The 21,335-nt window shown below is 32.8% G+C and overlaps 1 protein-coding gene across 9 annotated transcripts; it reads right to left on the bottom strand.

Annotated features, from left to right (window-relative positions):
- Window positions 1-7,576: 7,576 nt before the first annotated feature.
- On the bottom strand, window positions 7,577-18,894 carry LOC142621024 (rab GTPase-activating protein 22). 9 transcript variants are annotated; one of them, XR_012841681.1, is made up of 13 exons: window positions 18,674-18,893; window positions 18,164-18,297; window positions 17,719-17,814; window positions 16,033-16,136; window positions 15,173-15,429; window positions 14,498-14,620; window positions 14,323-14,414; window positions 11,969-12,074; window positions 10,156-10,253; window positions 9,740-9,994; window positions 9,559-9,642; window positions 8,589-8,688; window positions 7,579-7,926 (listed from the first exon to the last, which is right to left on the bottom strand). XR_012841681.1 is itself a non-coding variant. In XM_075794344.1 (12 exons), the coding sequence occupies exons 2-12, from the start codon at window positions 18,287-18,289 to the stop codon at window positions 8,647-8,649; spliced, it is 1,383 nt and encodes a 460-aa protein (XP_075650459.1). In that variant the 5' UTR covers window positions 18,290-18,297; window positions 18,674-18,893; the 3' UTR covers window positions 8,446-8,646. The 9 variants fall into 9 exon arrangements, 4 of the variants coding, with proteins under 4 accessions (XP_075650459.1, XP_075650460.1, XP_075650461.1 ...); XR_012841683.1 differs by having other exon boundaries at window positions 8,589-8,685; XR_012841682.1 differs by having other exon boundaries at window positions 7,582-7,926; window positions 14,323-14,411; window positions 18,674-18,891.
- Window positions 18,895-21,335: the final 2,441 nt, after the last annotated feature.

The following is a 21,335-nucleotide window of genomic DNA, read 5'->3' as shown; positions in this document are numbered from 1 at the left end:
AGACAAAAAGGAATCCAAAGGCCAAGGAACCCTACTACAAGTTACAAATCGGGAGCCGAAGGCCCTCGTAAGCTCCTTAAAAAAGCCAATAGAACCCTTCTTTAGGCCATTAAACCACCTCATTGTCACAGGTCCTAAGCTGGATGGAAACACTTTACACGTCAAAGTTTCGTTCTTGGAGTGCACAACCATTCTCTGGTTGAAATGGCTCATGTGCTCCTCGGGGTCCGTCCTACCATTGTAGATAGTAAACGCTGGTTGAGTAAACCGTCGGGGGAGCCTTCCTTCCTCAATTCTTCAAGTAAAAGGTGACTTGGAGATCTGATTCAGAGCCCTACTTATGGCATCGTTGCCCGAGCCTTTACGTGACGGGCTTCTCCTCCCCTACCTATCACGACATTCCTCGTCGTACAGAAAAAGACTCATTAGGAGGAGTCTTTGATTTGTACCAGTAGCTACTATCATTATTACCATCAAAAGAATAGTCAGAACTTGAAGGAGTTCCTCTATGTCACTCTCGACACAGCTTTCTTTTCAAATGATCAATTTCTAATTGCATGCTTCCTGTAGTTGCCTCATGAGAGATGTGGCTCCCATCCCTAGACTTGCTTTTACGGGTATGTGTGGTATGCACACTAACCTCCCGGTCCCTTCCCCTCTCATCTTGACGTTGGGACCTCACAGATTCCTCTCAGTTTGGCCCTAAACCTACCATAATTCTATGTTGTTCTCACTAAAGCTCAAGTAATTCCCCACAGACGCCGCCAATTGTAAGGACTTGATTTGGTTCCTAAGCTTAAAAGGAAAAAGATTTAGGCCCAAAGAGCCTAATATAATGAATTTGTAGAGAGTGAGCATGATAACTAGGCCTTAATGAATCGTAAGGTAATTATAGTAAGCCCAGATGGAAAGAAAACAAGATAATGATTGCTTTATACGAAGTAAATCGTCATTGGCACAATCCGAGAAGACCAAATATTATATATGTGCTCCTATTGAATTTTGGTTACAAGCCTTATTCCTGAAGCTATAGTATTTTTCTCTCTCCTTTTCGATCCCCTACTCCCTAGAGGATTCCTTACATTATATAGCTCCCCTTAGATGATCTTGGCCCTCTATTTGTTGACCATCTAAGCCACTACTTGAGTGTCTGCCCCATCAGACACATTTTCAATCCCCTTGTGAGTTGCGGCAGCCAAGATAACACTGTTCAAAGGTCTTCTCCACATAAATGTGGCTAGAAGGTTTGGTGGGATGCATTAAATGTGGTGGCAGTCACCACCTTTTCAGTCATGTCATTGTTGCCCTCTCCCCAAAGCTCTTTCTGTACAATATAACCTCCTTTGGTGATGTGCTACTGACGTGATCCTACAGTCCTAGGGCGTGGCCTCCTTGGCAAGATAATAATCATTCTCGGCCATGGGCATGACACGTGACGCAATTACCTTACTGGAGTTCTTGTACCCCACAATAGCAATTAAAATTTTTTTAACACTCATAATATATACATTTTAAAAATAAAATACAATCCAATAAATATTGAAAATATGCTAAAAATAACCTTAAAAGGGCACAATGTGTAGAATATATTTAAGGAATTTTTTTCCCCTTCATGTGTAATAGCAAGAAGGAACTGAATTTATCTTCAATGAATTCTTCATTTGGTTGTTTATAGCTACAGGTGTTGTGAGCTGGGCATTGCATCCATTATCATGAAAATATTCAAATGTAATATAAACTAGTTATTTGTGTAAGTTTAATTGCATTGACATTTTGTAAATTAGAGTAAAAAACCTTCTTTATGAATTACTTAATTCCTACACTGGATTCACTGCTTACAGTTCAAAGAAAAGGAGCAACAAAACATATTTATGGCTAAAAGGTCAAGCTCTGAAACGTTATCTAACACAAATGTATGATTAATTATATTTACTAAAGCCTCCCTAGTACAGAAAAACAACTAATAGTTCAAATAAATAGAGCTTCAAACTGCACTTTTAGTCTTTTACTGAAGCTGAAGCTAGACAAAGAGTTTCTTTTTTTAATTGTTAAGTTATAGCACCATTGAGCAACATAAACAGCTCCTTTCATTTTTGAAAAGACATTCAGGCAATCTCTCAAATGCATTAAAGGCAAGCCAAGAATGCTGGTCTAAAAAAAAGGAAAAGAAAGATCATCATTATCCCAAAAGATGAGCATCAAGTGTAGTAGAAACCTGAACTTGTTTTACTCATTCCAATCACCACCTTTTTTTGTGTGCAAAACTCCCCCCAAGTATTGGCGTCAAGATCGCCAATGCGACTTTTTTTATAGCTCAACCCAAAAGCATGCTCTATCACACTAGCTTAGACAAACCAAAATTTTTAAAAGCTACAATTCTTAATCGCAAGCCATGTGAGTTGTGAGGAACTGTAGCTCAAAGTTTTTGTTTTTGTTTTTGTTTTTGTTTTTTTGTTTTTGTTTGTTTTGTTTTTTTTTTTGTTTTTTTTTGTTTTCATGAGAACCACGACCTAAAAGGACTGCTAGATTCTCCTCTTTAAAGATTAAAGAGAATAATTTTCAGATAATGAATCTAAAGATGGAGATTTCATTGTTAATAATGTTTCCCCCTAATCTAAAGACTTTAATGAAGTCTTCACTTAATTAATTACAAAAAAATAAAGAGAAAACAATGAAACAAACTTCATGGATAAATAATGAAATTATAATGATGTTGAAGAAACTTAAATTACAAGGCTTTGTTACTAAATACAATCTAAAGAAAAAAAAAATACTACTTTGTTTCATAGTTACAATCTAAAAAGGAAGGGGGAAAAAAAGCAACACCAAGACTTCATCTAGACTATGCGTACAAACCACATTTAGGGTTTACTTTACAAAATGATAAGGTGTTAGGTATTTACCCTACCCAATTTAACAAGGGCGGCTCCATGTGTTCTTTATGGTGGTAATGACCACCCTTACTTGAAAAAATAAATTATACCTTAAAAAAATGAATTTCAAATTAGTATGAGTTGTTGACCCCCATATAAAAAAAAATTACCACCATAAAAAACAAATCGATCATTCTAAATAAAAATTTAAGCCCCTTAAAAATAAAATTTGACCTTTACAAAATTTTGGTTGTTGAACCAAAAAATTATAAAAAAGTTATGTTCACAACATTTTCATAATAAATCCTAATTGGCATATTATTATTGGTTGTTACTCGTAAAAAAATAATAATAATTTTAGTGGTACGTTCAAATTAGAACTAAAAAAAAATTGTCATAGAGATTTTTTTGCGAAAATATTGTGGACGTAGTATTTCTCAAAAATTGCTCAAACAAATAAATTGGCCTAAAAGCCCAAATCAAATGTTTAATTGTGACATTCAAATTTTCTTTTCAAAAGAAATATTTTAAAATAGCAATTTTTTTTTATATATAAAAATGGATATTTTCAAATAACTAGTTTGTTAGTGCTTGCTTTGGTCTCTAGCTGAATTTGTTGGATTTTTGTGACAAATTTTGTAATACTAAAATAATACTTCAATACTTTATTGAATATAATTAATGTAACAGCTGAATGCCTAAATTGAATATGTTGAATGAAATTTATAAGGAAAACACTTGTATTGCAAGATTCATCTTCTAAGCAAATATGTATAAACTTGAATAATCTTCTTTCAAATCCTAGGCTATAAGAAAAGGTCTCATCTTTTCATCCTAATAATTAGGATGAAATAAGAAAAGCATACTTATAAAGAGGTTCTTGCCAACCTTTTGACCATGATTTCCCTAAAAAAGAAATTAGTGGAGCATTGCATCAATTTAATCATGAAAATTTTAGAGAATACAAAAATTGGTTGGAATAAATCATAAAAAAAAGATGATGCATTTTGTTTATATTATTATTATTATTTTTATACAAGATATAATTCTACTCTAGCCTAATCTAAGATATTGATAATTGAATGAGAGAATAGTAATTTAATGATTACCTGGTTGTGTATATTGAAAAAAATGAGAGTTCTACGAGAGAATAGTTTTTTTTTTTTTTTTCTTTTTTTGGGTGAGATGAAATCCTAAAAATTCATAAAATTAAGATTTGTCCCTTTTGCCCAAGATATATAGCCTTAGCCAAACACATTTAGGATCATTTTCTAATCCAAAGGCAGCAATTATGTTCTAAATTTACTAGTCTTAGCCTCATCACACGCGCTTTGCACGTGAGATGAGGCTTTTTTTTTAGTGCCATAATTTCAATTTAAAAAAAATTAGATAAGTTTGTTTGAAGACATGGATTAATGAAAGTGTCCTATTTTGTAGGCATTTTAAGTGGAGTTGGAGGTTTATAGATATTTTTGAACCACATAAAAATCTAGTCTAAAGAGGGGAATACTCTTATAGATAGTATAGATATGTCTAAAAAAAAAAAAAGGTTCTAAATTGATATTATAAATTATAACCATACAAAGTTTTGAGCCAAAAAAATTCGTGGAAAGCAGCAGGGGGTCAATTTAGGGAATTAAATCGTGGGCTACATTACAAAAAAAAATTTCAAAAAATAATATCTCACTCATCTTGTATCCAAAATATGTTGTATAATGATTTATTTCAAACTTCTAAATACTAATGTTTTTTTTTAAATAAATATAATTAGTAGCAGAGTTAGAAAATTTATTAAGAGGGGAACAAGCTAAATATATATATAAAAAAAAAAAAATCCACAGAAAAACCTATATATATATATATATATATATATGCATATACAGTTATACACAAAATATTTTTGTAACATGATTTAACACATTTTATTTTCTTACATTTAACAAAGTATTTATATCAAGTATATATATAACATTAATTAAAAATTAAAGGATTCTTAACATCTAACCATGAAATCCACTTTTATGGTTTCTTCTAAAAGTTAAAATAATAATGTATGTTTAATGTATCTCTAATTAAGACTTATTTATTTTTTAATGTTTTTAGAAAATTAGAGATACATTTTTTTGAACAAAGACGATAGAGAAAATTAGGGATACATTAAACATACATTATATTATTGTTTTTCCTTTTAGAAGATCCCATACATTAATGTTTCTAGAATGTATCCTAAATATTATTTATTTCAATGAGCTATTATGGTATAACCGTATAAGAGTAATTAGAAAAAAAAAATTAAAGTGCATTAATAATTTATAAAACTTTCTATTTTATGAAATACATTAAATATACTTTGAATTAATGAGTTATGTATGGTATAAGAGTAATTTAAAGAAACAAAAATGGTGTTGTAAGTGCACAATTTGTACCCGGACCCAAATAAGTGATGGACTCAGGCCCAAAGAGCCTCATACAATGAAATTTGTAGAGTATGAGTTTGAAACCTAGGTTAGGGATATTGGAAAGTTAATAAACAGGCTAGAATGCCGCAATCTATGCAAGTAATAGATGAATATTACAAAAAACCCTCCTCAGACGTAAGCCGAGAACAATTTGTATAACATTTCTTTCTCTAAGCAAAATATTACAATTTTTTGTTTCCAAATCCCCCTCTTCTTTCCTTTCTCGTCTTCTTATATCCTTCTTCTTCTTCCCTGTTTCATCCACGTGTAACACAAATCTTCCTCTTAGATACTTGTCCCATCCACCACCATCTTAAATTTTTCAAATAATAATTGGAAGGCTGAATACTACTGTTCAGAGGTCATTTCTCCATTAATGCGGCCAGAGAGGTAGATACAGGGCCTTTAATGTGGTGGTAGCAACTTTTTCCTCAGATATTTTTCACACGTTACTGCTTCTAACGGGTGCTTGGATCACGCCTTTACCCAACAGATCTTCTAGAATTCTGTCTCTAAACCCTTTAGCAAGTCCCATGACCTCTTCTGGGCCTGTCCGAGAAGATACTCATTCTCGGACAACTCCTCGGCCCCTTGTAGTGCGGACTGGCCCGTGGGTCGAGAAAACTCTGATTGAACAGACTTATACTTACTAATCAGGCCCAAGGCCCAAACGTGCATTTAAGCATTTTTACTTCCCACAGGTGTATTAGTCAAATCTAGGGGGCCATTATTAAAATTTATACATAAATTTTTATTAGAAGATCCCATACATTAATGTTTCTAGGATGTATCGTAAATATTATTTATTTCAATGAGCTATTATGGTATAAGAGTAATTAGAAAAAAAAAAAATTAAAGTGCATTAATAATTTATAAAACTTTCTATTTTTATGAAACACATTAAATATACTTTGAATTAATGAGTTATATATGGTATAAAAGTAATTTAAAGAAGAGTAATGTTACAGATACAAACTATTTTACAACATTTTTATAAACTGCTGATGTGGCTTTAGTATTTTCCAAATATTTTTATAAGTAAAAATGTGATGATATTGATGAGTCCATATTAGAACTAGTAAGAATTTGCCACATCACTAATTTGTAAAAATGTTGTAAAATAGTTTATGACTGTAGCATTACTCTTTAAAGAAACAAAAAATGGTGTATTAGTCAAATCTAAGGGGGCCATTATTAAATTTTATACATAAATTTATAAATCTTTACCAAAAATAGAAGAAAGAGAAATTTTTTGAAAGTCAAGGGGACCATAATTTCACCTCAAACTCTAAATTCTTTATATTTTGCTATATATGAGTAAAATAATAAACAAAGTTCATTTTTTTTGCTACACTTTTTGAATACTTTTTGCGTTGCAATGATTTGGCTATTTAGGAAAGAGAGATGCTACGTGCATAATATTTTTACAATATTTTCACAACAAATCATAGGTGGTTAGTTGTTATTAGTTTAAATTTGAACCTAACACTAAGATTACTCTTTTGCCCCAACAATAACAACCAGTAACAACCTGCCACTTAGGATTTGTTGTAAAAATGTTGTGAAAATATTGTGGACATATCATTTCTCTTTTGAAAATGACAAAATTTAGTTACAAAATTGGTTATAGCTTTAGGTTACAACCATACTTAATATCTTTTTATTGGATATGAATTTTGACAAATTCATTGTTGGATAGCTTCTTCTTCTTATATCCCCCACATTTGCAAAATTTCTAGAAAATTAAAGATCAATAGCTATATCATCAATAAACTGTTTAAATTACAAGTTTTTGTAGTTTAAATTGTACATAAAATATAAGGTTATAGATCATATAGTAAATAACATTCGATCGACACAAAAGTTGACATATGTATTAAGAGTGTAAAGAACATACAACTCAACGGTTAGATTTTCAAAATATGCGGTAATGTTTATTTTATTGAGTAATGTTGTAATTTTATGTTACAACCAATTTTATAATTAAACTTTACCTTCTAAGAAATGAGTTCGTTTCCTTTTGTCCATTCACATTCCCAATACTTATTTGCCAAATCCATAACTTGGTTAAATTAATTTATGATTTTTTTAATTAAAAAATTTGTACTTCATCAAAATTCATTCCTCAAAGTAATTAATGTTCAACTGCTAAAATTTCCAATAATTTTCCTTTGACATTTTCTAGTGTTTCTAATAGAAAGGTCTGTGGTTCAAATGCACCTCTCCCAACTATCAAATTATGGGGAGAATCTCCATTAATTCTCGAATTTATTGATTATAATTTTGGTTCTATATGTGTCCAAGGAACATTTAATGAGCAATATGTGTTTTTAATTAATAGCAACTGCCTCTCTTTCTCACACTTCTATATAAAGGGCACTATCATGATCTATGGAAAACAGACCCAAAAGCAAAATTTGGAGTAAATTGGTAACCAAATTCCTTTTAGCCTCTCCACCAAAAAAGCAAAACCATGGCATTTTCAAGAATTCTCTTTTGCATGTTCGTGTTGTTGGTCATTACCAATCTCCAAAGTCAAGCAGCCATGGAGGGGGCTCCGTCTGTCACTGATCTTAGACCAGCCGCCGATGCTCCTGTATGGGGTAAGTTTATGAACCTTGATGAATAATCCCACCCATATCAAATATGCTACAATCTGATATTAACCATTGTCAATTCTGTTTTCAGCTACTTCACTTTCTTAACATAGAGGCCAAATAATCATCTTTTGATAATCACAAAAATTTAATTCCATAAAAAAAAAATCATTGGTAAAATCCTACTCACTGTTATGCCAGATTTTGTCAGCCATAAAATGGAAAAATTGAAGGCCTTTTCCACTGATGGGAGAGCTGAGCTTTATACAAAATTTTATGAGGATAGGATTATTTTCCTTTCAAATCAAATGAAAATATCATTTTATGTAAAAAGATTTAATTTTTCACAAATCTGAATGTGTGCATGATGCCACATCATTTAAAAAATCTTTTTTTTTTTTAAACTCAAAAAGTAATAATAATTAATTTTAAATAACGTAACACCATACATTAAATTTTTGAAAAATTAAACTACATTGTAAATTAGTTACTCTATATTTCAAAAACAAATGCAGATGATCCTAAAATTGTGCATGAAAACATTGAAAAGTATGTATTCCACAAATTCATGTTGATGTATTAGAAAAACACTGAATAATGATTATTGCAACTACAAACAATGGATGTATTTCATTTAATTTAAGATAGTCTCCACTCACAAAATCTCCTTTTTTTTGGGACAGGGTGTGATCCTGGCCCGTGCAAGGCAAAATGTTGCTACTGCACTGTCGTGCACACTAGGCCTGTCTGCGCAACCTGCTGTGACGATGACGAGACCGGTGTTAACCCAACCATCTCCCAACAACCTTAATGCTGGAATGAGATCATCTTCTCAAAACATCATCAATGGATGAAATAATAATAACTGTCTTAGAAAATGCAACTTTGCCAATGTAATTTGGGAAAAATGTATCAAAATTTGATTATGTTTGAATTTCCTTCCGTACAACATCACATGATCAGCCAAGAAACTGAAAAATAAATGGACCATCTTAAGCCGAAACACACAGCTCTCAAATGAAACGCTCTAAAGCAATGATGCTGCAGAAGCATCGTATATCAAGATCCTGGCCACAAAATCTACTAACTTTGAATTTCCAAAAAATGGCATTAACTTGTATCCACAAGATAGAGAGTTGATTGATGGTTACTAAAACTAAACTCTATAAAAAGTAAGTAAAATCCTCAGCCAAGTGAAACTGCAGACAATGCCACCATCGGTAAGTACTAAGTATGGAGCACATATTGAGTTGATTGATGATTCCTAGCATCATCTATGATTTGTTGGTCTGCATTAACATAGAGATGCTAAGTTATTTGGATTTTTATATAGGAGGGATGCCATATGAAGAAACAAACAAGAAACTTAATGAGAAAAAATATATACAAAGTCATCAGCAATCAGGTTTGCCGCTCATTTCAAATCAAATTGAACCATATTAGCCGTTAATAGAAAAAGTATTTTAGTTGCATGTACTTCAAAGAGATCATTTTTAAGAATTCTCTTTTTATTGTTGGAATACATCTCTATACACATGCACGTGTGCACGCACACACATGATGATAGAAAGATATCTAACAACTGACTAATATGTTTAAAAATAGGGAGAAATAAAGGACAAAGACTACCTTGCTCAAATACTTTTTGTGAATCTTCAATGCCTTCTTACATGCCTTTTTAGCATCCAGATTTCCAGTTATGTCACTCATGATCTAGAGAGAAAGGTTCACCATAAGAAAAATGCAGTAGCATAAATGCAAAAATATGCATGAGCAAACACATATGAGAAAGAGAGAGAGAGAGAGAGACCTTGACAACATCATCCAAACCCTTTGCTTCTTTTAGAAGTCGCTTATTCTTGGTCTCAAGAACACTTGCAACAAGAAAAACAGCAAGTGCACTATGTTGGTCCGTTCGTCCAGTTGTTACATTCTTCCTCTCAAATTTTCCATATTGGTTCAGCAATTTTTCATTTAATTTGGGTGCAACAATATTTTCCGCAGCATCTCTTGGCTCCTCGTATAATGAAAAAATATTTGGGTTGTATTCCATGGCCCACATCAACTGAAATCAATCTATATTACTTTCTTAAAATTAAAAATATCAATTAAAAAAAAAGCTAAAATAGAGGCTCCAATACACTACTGTACCCTTGAGTTCAAATCATTAACAAAAAAGAGCCCATTTCTTCGAAGATTCAAGTAAATACAGAAGTTCCACCTTACCTCCCAAAGATACAATGAGTCCACAAAGGAAAATTCTCGCCGGAAAAGAACCATCAGCATGCGAAATGCAAACAAATACTCCCCACCATCTAGATCCTCTGCCAAATAAAACAAATAAGGTTTTAGCTTATGAATATAAGGGCTTGTTCAGGTACAAATGCATATGAAAAGTACATGTTTGTGCAGGTGTATGTACGGGGGGGGGGGGGGGGGGGGGGGGACTATGTGGACTGCATTTGCTTCTGATTCTGTTATGTATATTTTTTGGTTGTTATTGATTTCTTCACTCAGCACTGGATGCCTCCTTTGGTTTTTCTTTTTTCTTTGTGTGTATGTGTGTGTTGTTTTTTCCTCTTTTTTCCTTTGCTTTTTTGTTTTTTTTTTGGGGGGGCGGGGGAGGGGTTTTAAAACAGCTTAAAATGGTCTAAGATATATTTAGCACAGACGTTTTCAGGCCTTCTTCATACTTCAACCCTTCTCAACGAGTCAACTATTTTATTTGAATATTAGGCAATCTTTAAAAGCACTGCAGCCTTGTTTGTCTGATACTACAACTAACATAAAGTGGTTTGATCTGTAACTACAGTCCACATTACAAAATCCTGGCCTGGTGCATTTTTTCCATAAACGGGTTCTTGAAGCTGCAACAGGATGCGTCAAATGCAAGGAAACATGAAAAACCTAATTGACTTACAATAAACAATAAAATTTAAAAACATGAAAACTAAAAGACAGAACCTAGGAGTCAACACCAAGCAAGAGAAAAACTCTAGGAGTTAGAACCTAAGTTTGAATGGAGTCATCATCAGCCCATTGAAATAATACAAAGAGATATTTATTATCAAGCAAACCGTGTCTCACAAAACTGAACTCATGGGTTCTTAAATAAAGTTCTAAAACTTTACTCTGCTTGCAAGAAAAGAAATTAAACTCCTAAGACAAATTTAAAAAGAATATACAAAATTACATTAAGAAATCCTGATTATTAAATTATTAGGTTTAATAGGTCTTTAAGCCCAATTATTATTACTTATCAAAAAAAGTTATGTTGGAAAAAAAAATATATATATATATACATCTTTATTACTTATCAAAAAAAGTTATGTTGGAAAAAAAAAAAGAATATACATCTTTATTACTAATCAAAAAAAGTTATGTTGAAAAAAAAAAAAGAATATACATCTTTATTACTTATCAAAAAGGAAAAGTTGGGCCCCCTTCTTTTCACTTCTAAGGCCATAGGTCTGTGTGATGGAGAGCCTATATCTTGTGTCTACACCACCATCACATGACCCTATCACATTGTAAGACAGTAGTTTGGAGCCAAGGACAAAAACAAATGCTCAAGAAATGTTATTCTTAACATAATGACCAAAACTCTTCCATAATTCAAATTTCAAATGATAAGTTGTCAAAAATGTTAAAACATCCATATAACTATTAACAATATTATATTTAATAAATGCATGTCGGACTTTCCAAAGAACATAGAATCAAATGGATGTAAGAGTTTCACTCTTTCTAGCAAGTAGTCCACACAAAATCCCCATAGAAGGAATCATACTAAGGACACCTTTGTATCACAATTTCAATTTTCATAACCCATATTTTTCTATTATATATTATTTTAATTCTTTAACTGATACTTTTTACTAGTTTTCGTAAATGGTGTAAATTTTCAGATTGTGGAGTGACAAGCACCCAGGTCCACACTGCGAAGGAGTAGACATTAAATAGAGCTTAATAATTAATTTAAATATAGGATTTAAGGGAAAAAAATTATAAAAAAAAAACTAGGAATGGAAACAGATACCAAGGTGTTGATGAAGCTTAGGATCAATAACTTTAATTATCTGTGAGAGTGCACTCAGCTGAGCTTGCACCCCTACTGAACTAGTACTGCATCTAAAGTTTTCTCTCTGTTAGCAAAGCATGAGCAGGAGTTAGGTTATACCTTAGAAGATAGATATAAAAATTACCAATCGCATAACAAATCATTTAGGGCCAATAAGTTATATCAATGTTCAAAGAAAATCATCAGCTTCAGTTAAAGAAAATACTGTATTAGCGGAATGTAAAACACTTCTAGCCAATATATATATATATATATATATATATATCCAAGTGCACAACAATTTCAATGTCATATATCCAATTTACTTATCCCAAATAAAAAAGAGGAAGAAGACAAAAATCCAGTATCAACATGTAAAATGATGAATAAAAAAATAAAGTAAAACACTTCGGGCTCGTTTGGTTTGGCCATGACTCAGTTTTCATAACTCAAACTCAAAACCCATAACTCATAACCAAAACTTCACTTTATCTCAAAAACTCTATAATTCTTGTTTGGTCACATTACTCGCCTTTTGCTACCATAACTCATATTTCAGAAACTGAAAAACACCAAAATTTTATTTTCAATTTCCATCATCTATCACTCAAATTTTTGAGTTTTGAGTGATGAAAACATCACCCAAAAACCAAGCCAAACAAGATTTTTTCAGTAGGACCCACACGTTTTGAAAACTTAGTGATGAAAAGTAAGTGATATCACTCAAAATCATGGTGATCCAAACAAGCCCTTACAAATTGTTCTCTAATCATTATTACCATTAGCCAGATGATGTTGCTATGTGAAAAAGAATCAAATAGCCATCCACATATGTATGGCTTTCAACATGTTAATCCCATACGTCTAATAAGGGCAAAGCTTACATATTTTGTAAGGTCATTCAGTATGAGTCTAGGGTTAAAAGAGTGTTTAATTTTACTCTTTTTTTTGGGGGGGGGGGGGGGGTGTTGTACGTGCAATAAAAGATTTATTTTAAAATTATTCCAATTTAATTTTGGAGTCAAATGTATTTTATTTTAGGTATTAGTAGTTAATTAGAATATTTTATTTCCTAGAGTCAAGATTATATCTATAATTCCATTATTGGGATTTTCTAAGTAATTTAAAATTAGATTTCTTAAGTCAATTAGAATTAGGGTTTACTATGTCAGTTAAAATTAGGGTTTAGTAGTCTATATAAGTACAATAATGTACTCCTATTGAGACTGATTATTTTGATGATGAATAAAATTTCTCTTGAAATTTTCCTAATGTTCTAGTGCTAACTCCATCCAAACCTAGGTGCATACTCCTAGGCGTTACCTATCATTTATTTTCCTTTTTCTCTTTATTTTTTTTGGTTGCATCGTTTGGTTTGCCCTGTGTCAACTATTAACCATGAACCCTTTTTTTTAGTATCATAACACCTAAAGTCATAGGTTTCTTTAACTTAGTGCACTAAAAGCATACACAGGCAGTTATCCAAATTGTTGGATCTTCCCCTAGATAAAGAAGATTTTATCTGGAGCCTGATGATGAGAAGAAAAGTTCTATTCTTATTCTTGTCTTGTCATTCTTCACTTTCCTTTAATGCTCTGAACACTGTTCTTTGACTCTCTGCACAGTTGCAGTCTTTTTAATCAGACCTGTATCAGCCCCTGTTATCTTTATCTTGCCATCACAATGACATCATCTCATTCCCAAGGTCCTATTTATTTTTTTGATAAGTACCCAAGGTCCTATTTATTCCAAACCCTCATCAAAATAGCCCAAATCCAAAGCATAGCTGATGCACAAATGTCCTTCAACAAATGTCTCTATTTCTGAACCCCTGTAACTTTTTAGCCCCCAAAGTTAGCCTAATCAAACTGCGATATTCTACAAACCTTATATACTTCTTCCACCATCATAAAGCCTACCATATTCCCTCACCTGAACCCACCAACTAAGGATACTTAAGCAGCTTTACAAATCTTTCCTATGTCACTAGAACCTCCAAATTGTTGGATCATCCAGTAGATATCTAGATGGGTATATGAAATCTTCAATTCTAAAAGTGGAGCTGCTTACATGGCACTTACAAAAACAAAGGTGAGATATATACACAGAAATTGAACTGAGCTAAACCATTTAATGGAACCATTATTGCAATCTACTCCAGAACCTTTTCTTGTATGGGAAGGGATGTATAATATTTACAAAACAAGTACCAAACATAAACTGAAAAGGGGAAAAAAAAAAACTTTAAACAGTATTTGATAAATAGAAGATAGTCTAACTTTATCACAACTATTTTTCCAATAACAGTTTGAACTAGATTATATAATGCATACCAGCCTTCGCATTGCGTGCTCAAAACACCAAAACGCATCTGCTTCATTTTCAAGAAGAATTACCATTGGTGAGCAAATATCACTCATTCCTGCTTAAGAAAGAATCCTATTATCAATATCATAACTCAGAACTGTTCCAGTTTAACAGTGCAGGATGAAGTTGATAGAAATCCACCTTGAACATAGCCTATATCATTGTCCACCCAAGCATAAACAGCAAGAATATCCCAAAGTTTTGCCTGATTAGCTTCACTTTCATAAAAGACAAGTGCTCGATCTGTGCGAACAACATCAAGACCTACAACCCCGATTTCACCAGTAGTGTTAGGCACTGTTGACAGTTTTTTTCCCTTTCTTTGGGTAATTCACTTTTAACAGTTAGTAAGGGACATATTAGCAACCATAAGATAAATAAATAGAATTCAATTGAAAAAAAAAGTGCAATCACATGTAACATTTATAATTCTGGGTTAGCCTTTTAGCTGTTTACACATTCTATAGGCACCAACACTGAGAACAAAAGTATAACTCATTTTTGTAATTAGGTACGGATACTATATACACTAAAATGGGCATGCAATCTCTATGGAAAAGAAAGTATCTGATTGGAGGAAATTTCCACTCATGAATGAATCAAGTCCTCTTTGCACAGTGGGGCTAGTACAAAAAAAAAAAAATTATTATGAAATTATGTGCTATGTGAGCTAGACCAGAACTTGAAATTGTCCAATTAGACTACTTACTTCCACATTGTGAGTGAAAGGAAACTTTTTAGCCACTTTTATAGAGTTCAAGCAGAAAAAGATAATCAATTCAGTAGCAAATGAACCAATGCAATGGATATATATACCAATTTGATGCAAGTTAAGCTTCCACTGAATCACTTTCTTCTCTGAAACAGCATTACTCACATGCCTGCCATGATCCAAAGAAGAATCTACAAGGGATGTGGCCATGACTCCATTATCATCTTGTAAATTGCTATCTGAGGAAGAATCTTCTATCATTTGGCGATCATCATTGATTATGGGTGCCGTAATAAACCTTCCACTACCAATAACTGGGACCATCTTTTGACATTCAGCTTTCCACGTTCTATACTGATGCCTAAAAGATAGATATGGTCTATAAAGTCGCCACTTCAATGAAGAAAAGAGGAGATGGAAAAGGAAAGAATGATGTTCACAGGATCAAAAGCATGCAATTTTTTTAAAATAATAAAAAAGCGCCAGCCAGTGATTGACACAAGGCCAAACTGAAAAACATGGGGAAGCCTCCTGTACATTATATCAAAGACAACATTTAAAACTTGAACCAAAGGCCAAACCAAAAAAACAACTGCATTATGCATCCAATGGTTCAGCAGGCTGGCCCATGACAGTGGGGAAAAAGTAGCATTTATGTACAGAAACACATATAATATTAAACACTAATGAGACATAAAATAACCTGAGAAATAACTTAACACAACATGATGGTATAGATTCTTCATAACCATGTTTGATCACAGAATATATTGTCTCAATAATTATCCAAAACCTGGAACCAGGACCAATTCATAGATCCAGCAGTATGAGAGTATAATGAGGTTAAGAAAACTACTACAACTAAAAAGAGAGAAGGGGACAATAAATGATATTTGTTTCCTACCTTTCTTAATTTGATTCATTATTCTTCAAGTTTAATTGCAATTTATAAGGAAAATGTTACCTACGCTGTTCCCTGAGCTGAATCCGGTCTTCAAATGTGCTATTAGGATCAAAGCAACCCAACAAGAACTCCCAGACCACCCCTTTGATTGCAGGATGAACACCCTAGCATTTAAAACAAACACACAATGTAGAACGGGTTAGTATATTATCCAAATATGGCTTTTACTTCTCCACAAGAAAGGAGTACCAAATGCTGTCTGCACTGCAAATCACATATTATCAACAGCTACCATCTGATGACTCGTTTATTCATTTTGTAGCTGTCAGTCGCATATAATTGTAGCAGAGAAAATGAAATGTTAACCACAACTTAGAGTGCAAGGGGGGAGGGGGGGAGCCCAAGAAGGAGATGAGAGAGAGAGTAGAGAGAAGATCAAGAAATCAATAGACCATGTCCATAAAATCACAGAAAATGAAGTGGAAAAAATTAAACCTTCATTTGATGTTGATGCTGAGTTTAAACTTTAAACCTAAATCCATTGCAAAAAAAAAAAATTATAAAGCGGAAATGTTTTTCCCCTGTGATTGATATAGAGGAAATGTACAAAGAGCAAAGTAGTTGGAGCAACTCAGAGGATGCCTTCTTATGTGGAGTAATGTTAGGCCACTTGAGATTCACAAACATGCTTTCAAATTTTCTGGTCTAAAAAATTGAAAACATCCAATTGGCAATGTCACTACGTCGCTTTTGTCTCCCTTTTTCAAGAGATTATTTTTCATCATCATTGTGACAAATACAATTTCACCCACTTTTTCTGTTTCAAAGAAAATGAAAAAAACAGAATTCTTGGGTAAAAATGCCATTGCAGATCCCCCACTACCTGGTGTTGGTTATATAAACCATATTCCTCATTCAGCTCATCTAGAGCCATATGCACTTTAAAATCATAGGTTGTGATGTCAACCTCACCTCCTTGACCATTTTTACCTTCCTTCCGACCTTGTAGTGCCATCAACTTAAACCAAATGGTTCCTGCTTACTATTGGGTGTATTTTACTTCTATATATAAGCAAACAATCTTATACAGCTCTCTGTTATCTTGTCTAAAAATAGTGAAATCACAAAAGTTTTTTAATTATGGAACATTAGTGATTCTCGCTCTGCCAAGAATATGTTTTAGATAGGTCTAATAGGGAATAGGACAGAACTCATCCTAGCAAGCAATTTGCAATCTGATAAGACCAGTAAGAACCATCTGCTCTACAAAACAGTTACATGCTCCATTTTATACTAAAAACAAAATAACCGAGAAGATGAGCACAGAGGAGAGGGAAAAAATCCATTGAGAAAGAAAGGAATTAAAACCAGAGAAGAAATGTGGAGCAAAGAAGTAGCTGACAACAATATAACAATACCCTTGAGGTGTAAGAGTCCTAAAAACATACATTTATTTATATATTTAAGCATGCAAAATATTGTTAGATGCACTAATGCTCGATCCATACTACAAAATTTGAAGCCCAAAAGCAGGTTACTTAATTTCTTTTAAACCCTTAAATCAGAAAATCATAATTTACATTGGAGGCAGATTATAATAGATCTTAAACTTTTCAGTCAAGTGGTGAATATATTAGTGTATACAATAAGCAAAACCACTAAAGGTTTCGCAGGAGCACAACTCAACACACTAGAAGATTCAGCAAATGTAGTTAAACAAAATAGCTATCAACAAAAGAAGTTTACCCCTCGCTGGATCCTTCTAAGCACTTTCTCTATATCTAAATGCCCATCTTGAGAGAATGCAGTGTACCATCGTCTTGCACTAAGGGTTTTCCCAGCCTGTCAAATAGATAGTTTAAAACATATAACATATGCTCTCTGGAAAAAAGAGAGATACTCATATTGGCATACATAATAATGATATTTTTTTGGTAGATAAGTATCATAATGAAATGGCAAAAGAATACCATAATTGCATCCATGAGACATCCCAACTTTTCAACTTAAAAATCATTCCATCACAATACTAATTGAAATTTCAAAATGCAAACAATTTCTAATAAATCAGTGTAAAATGATTAGAAAAGTGAAAGGAAAACAATTTTTCTATAGTTGCAGACAATGAATTCACACAACATAAGATAAATGAATTTAACAAGTGACCAAAAGGTAGCAAAGGAGAAGATACCCTAAGCTTAAAACGGGTCTTTGGCATTTCGGCTTGGCATTCTGATTTAATTGGATAGACCACATCTAACTCACTAGTCCCATCTTTCTTCATAAAAAGCCTTGCCAATCCCTTAAAATCCACCATCTAAATCACTGCCCATAATTGAAAATAAAAAATAAAAATTCACAATTAAATCACCATCTTAATTCCACAGATGCCAAGGTGATAGGAAACAACATATAAATTTCCCAAACTGTATCATCAAATACCCATATTGATATCAAACATATGCATTTGACACAAAACCTCTATATTGTGATAAACCTTTAATTTGGTATGTCAAAATCAAATATTTCTGGAAGCTATCAAAAACCCAATAGTATTTTGATCCGAATATCCCATCAGAGTAGAACAAGATTGATAGAAATCAAAATTGACATATATTTATAAATTCCACCACATAACACATATGCATAGAAACATATATAAATAGATACATGTATTTATGTAGGTCGTTTTTCTCTGTACCTTTATTCGGACAAATGAAAGAATCGTATAGAAATTGCAGATGCTACAAACGTTGTTCCATGAAGTTTCTAGGACAAGAAAATGTAAGCGAGAGAAAGATGGGCGAAGAAAGACGCTAAGAATAATAATGTGGATGACAACAATGACCAATTTTTAACGGTAATTTGTTGGTTGTCGTTGACATATCTTCTGTTACCTCTTACCTGTATTATATTCCGTTTATTCTATACTTCCATTCTAAGAGAGTAACTATTTTTAATTATTTCTCAGAACATGTATAATCATTAATCACACCCAATTTCTTATTTAAAAAAAAAAAAATCACACCCCATTTCACAAATTGCTAAATGGTGGGAGAAAGTATCTAGGGGGACGCACATGTAGGACTTTGTGAAATTGACATGTGCGCCCCATAGATTGTCACACCCACATGTTAGTCTTACAAAGAAAAAATTATACAGTTCTCATGGTGGACTACGTCATTTGTTCACTATTTTATTAAAAGTTTTCAACTTGTTTAAAATTGTTAAGTCATTAATCAGTTTTTGTTTAAAAAAAATTTCTGACTCAGCAATTTTAAATAAGTGGAAGTCTTTTATTGGAATGGTGGACCACGTCATTTGTCCACCATAAGAATCTTACAATTTCTCCTCATGAAGGGCATAATACGCCCAGTTTATACAAGATTCTTTTGAGTGGTGGACACTTTATACCCACTACTAATCATACCTAACAACCATTTTTCGTCCACCACTCCCAATAGCACAAACCAATAAGTTGTGAAATTTAGTGTAAGAATAGGTGTGCTAAAAAATGGACTAAATAACTCTAATGTTTTAATTCTTCAAGGGAACACATCATTTGCCACAATTTGTTGAAGAGTGCCGGGTATGAGTGAGGATAAGTTTTTTGGGTGTGGGCATGGGTTGGTCACGCCTCAACTTGTGATGGTGGTGTGAAGGATTTTGGTGAATTTTTTTGCTAGTGGTTGGTGGTGAAGGATGATAAGCTAATTAGGTAGGTTTTCAACCCTAGAGGTAAGGTTGGTTGGGTGAGGTTTGCTTGATTTTTAGATTTTGGGTTGTGTGAGAGAACTCGATGTCAACCCATTTGTTTTGATTTTGGACCAAACTCAAGTGAATGGGTGAGTTGTCTCCCGAAATGGAGGTTTAATTGATAATATCATTCCCCCTAGATTGAGGGTTGCACATTCGAAGTCAACACTTATTTTTATTTAAGGGAAAATAAGAAATCATGCAATGTGATAAATTCTTTATTTTATTGATTGAATAATTGTGCAATTATGTTTGATAGAAGAATAAGAAGAAATACATTGTCTTGGTACTAGATACAATCTAAAAAGATATAGGATTTTGATTGCTAGTTACATTATAATATATATATATATATATATATATATATATATATATATATATATATATATATTGTAATAAGAATATATTGTAATAAGAGCAAGTCTATGAGTAATTGATCTAAGCTCAGAAGTTAAGTTATGGAGTAGGAAGGTGTTAAGTGTCCACCTGCCCGATGAATAGATCTTCTAAAATATGATGACTATCAGTTCATGTCATGTCATACAATCAAAAAAACAAACCAAACATGTCATAAAATTTAAGAGAATGTGTTTCTATGTGGGGGAAAAGACCTTTGGTAAATGAGTATGTTCATAGTATTTCTTGCATATCATCGAATACAAACATTATGGAATATCACAAATTCAGAGCTCAAGTCCAAAGACTCGACACTACTCAGTTTGATGTTTATAATTGCATGTGATTTGGATTCAATAATAGTTTTGAATACTCTTATGGGTTTTGGATCATTGTGCGGAGCTTCTTTCTTCAAGCTCAAAACTTGGGCTGCACTTTGAGATGGTTTGACTCCTTGGTTTGGATGGGCAGCACCTCCCTGGAATGGAACAAGATGGTTTGGGTTGCACCTCTTTGATGGTGGTTCAGACTTCGGACAACACGTCCTTAGACATATTGGATGGTTCGGGCAACACCTCCTTTGAAGTGTTCTTTGTGAATTTCAATGGGATAGTGACAATTCTTCAATGATTTCTGTGTGGAAACAAATTAAAGGCCATCTTTTAGTCAATTTTATGATAAAGAAATCATAGACTTGAGGCTTTTGAGGGGTCATAGTAATGTGGCTAACAAAAATGATCAACAGCCACCTAATAATGGGTCTTTCTCAAAAGCTCTCTCAAAGAATTCTGTGTCCTTCGCAAATGAGGAGGCCTCCTCTATTTATAGAGTGGGAAAAGCTTAAAGCCTAAGGAGTTGATGAATTTGAAACACCTCATGACTTTAATTTCACGCAATTATTCAAAGAAACTTGTCATTTATGAGCTAGATTTATTTTTTTTAAAAAAAAATTGCACAAAATAAGAAGAAAGAATCTAGGAGGAGTTTGGACTCAATGGCTGAATCAACACTTGAACTTAGAGCCTCTATCCAAATGCCGAATTGACACTTGAACCCAATCCTCCTCTTTTACATTGTTTCGGGATTTGATAACTTTTGACAATTCAAACTATGAATTTTATGACAATTCAAACTCTTAGAAATTCTTGTACGCATGCATCTCTACGTTTACTATTAAGGAGACTCAATAAGATTATAATACCTAATTAATT

This window comes from Castanea sativa, chromosome 12, assembly GCF_040712315.1.
Source record: "Castanea sativa cultivar Marrone di Chiusa Pesio chromosome 12, ASM4071231v1".
Taxonomy (NCBI): Eukaryota; Viridiplantae; Streptophyta; class Magnoliopsida; order Fagales; family Fagaceae; genus Castanea; species Castanea sativa.
The sequence above is the reverse complement of the archived record's forward strand: the minus strand, read 5'-3'. Positions and strand labels throughout refer to the sequence as shown.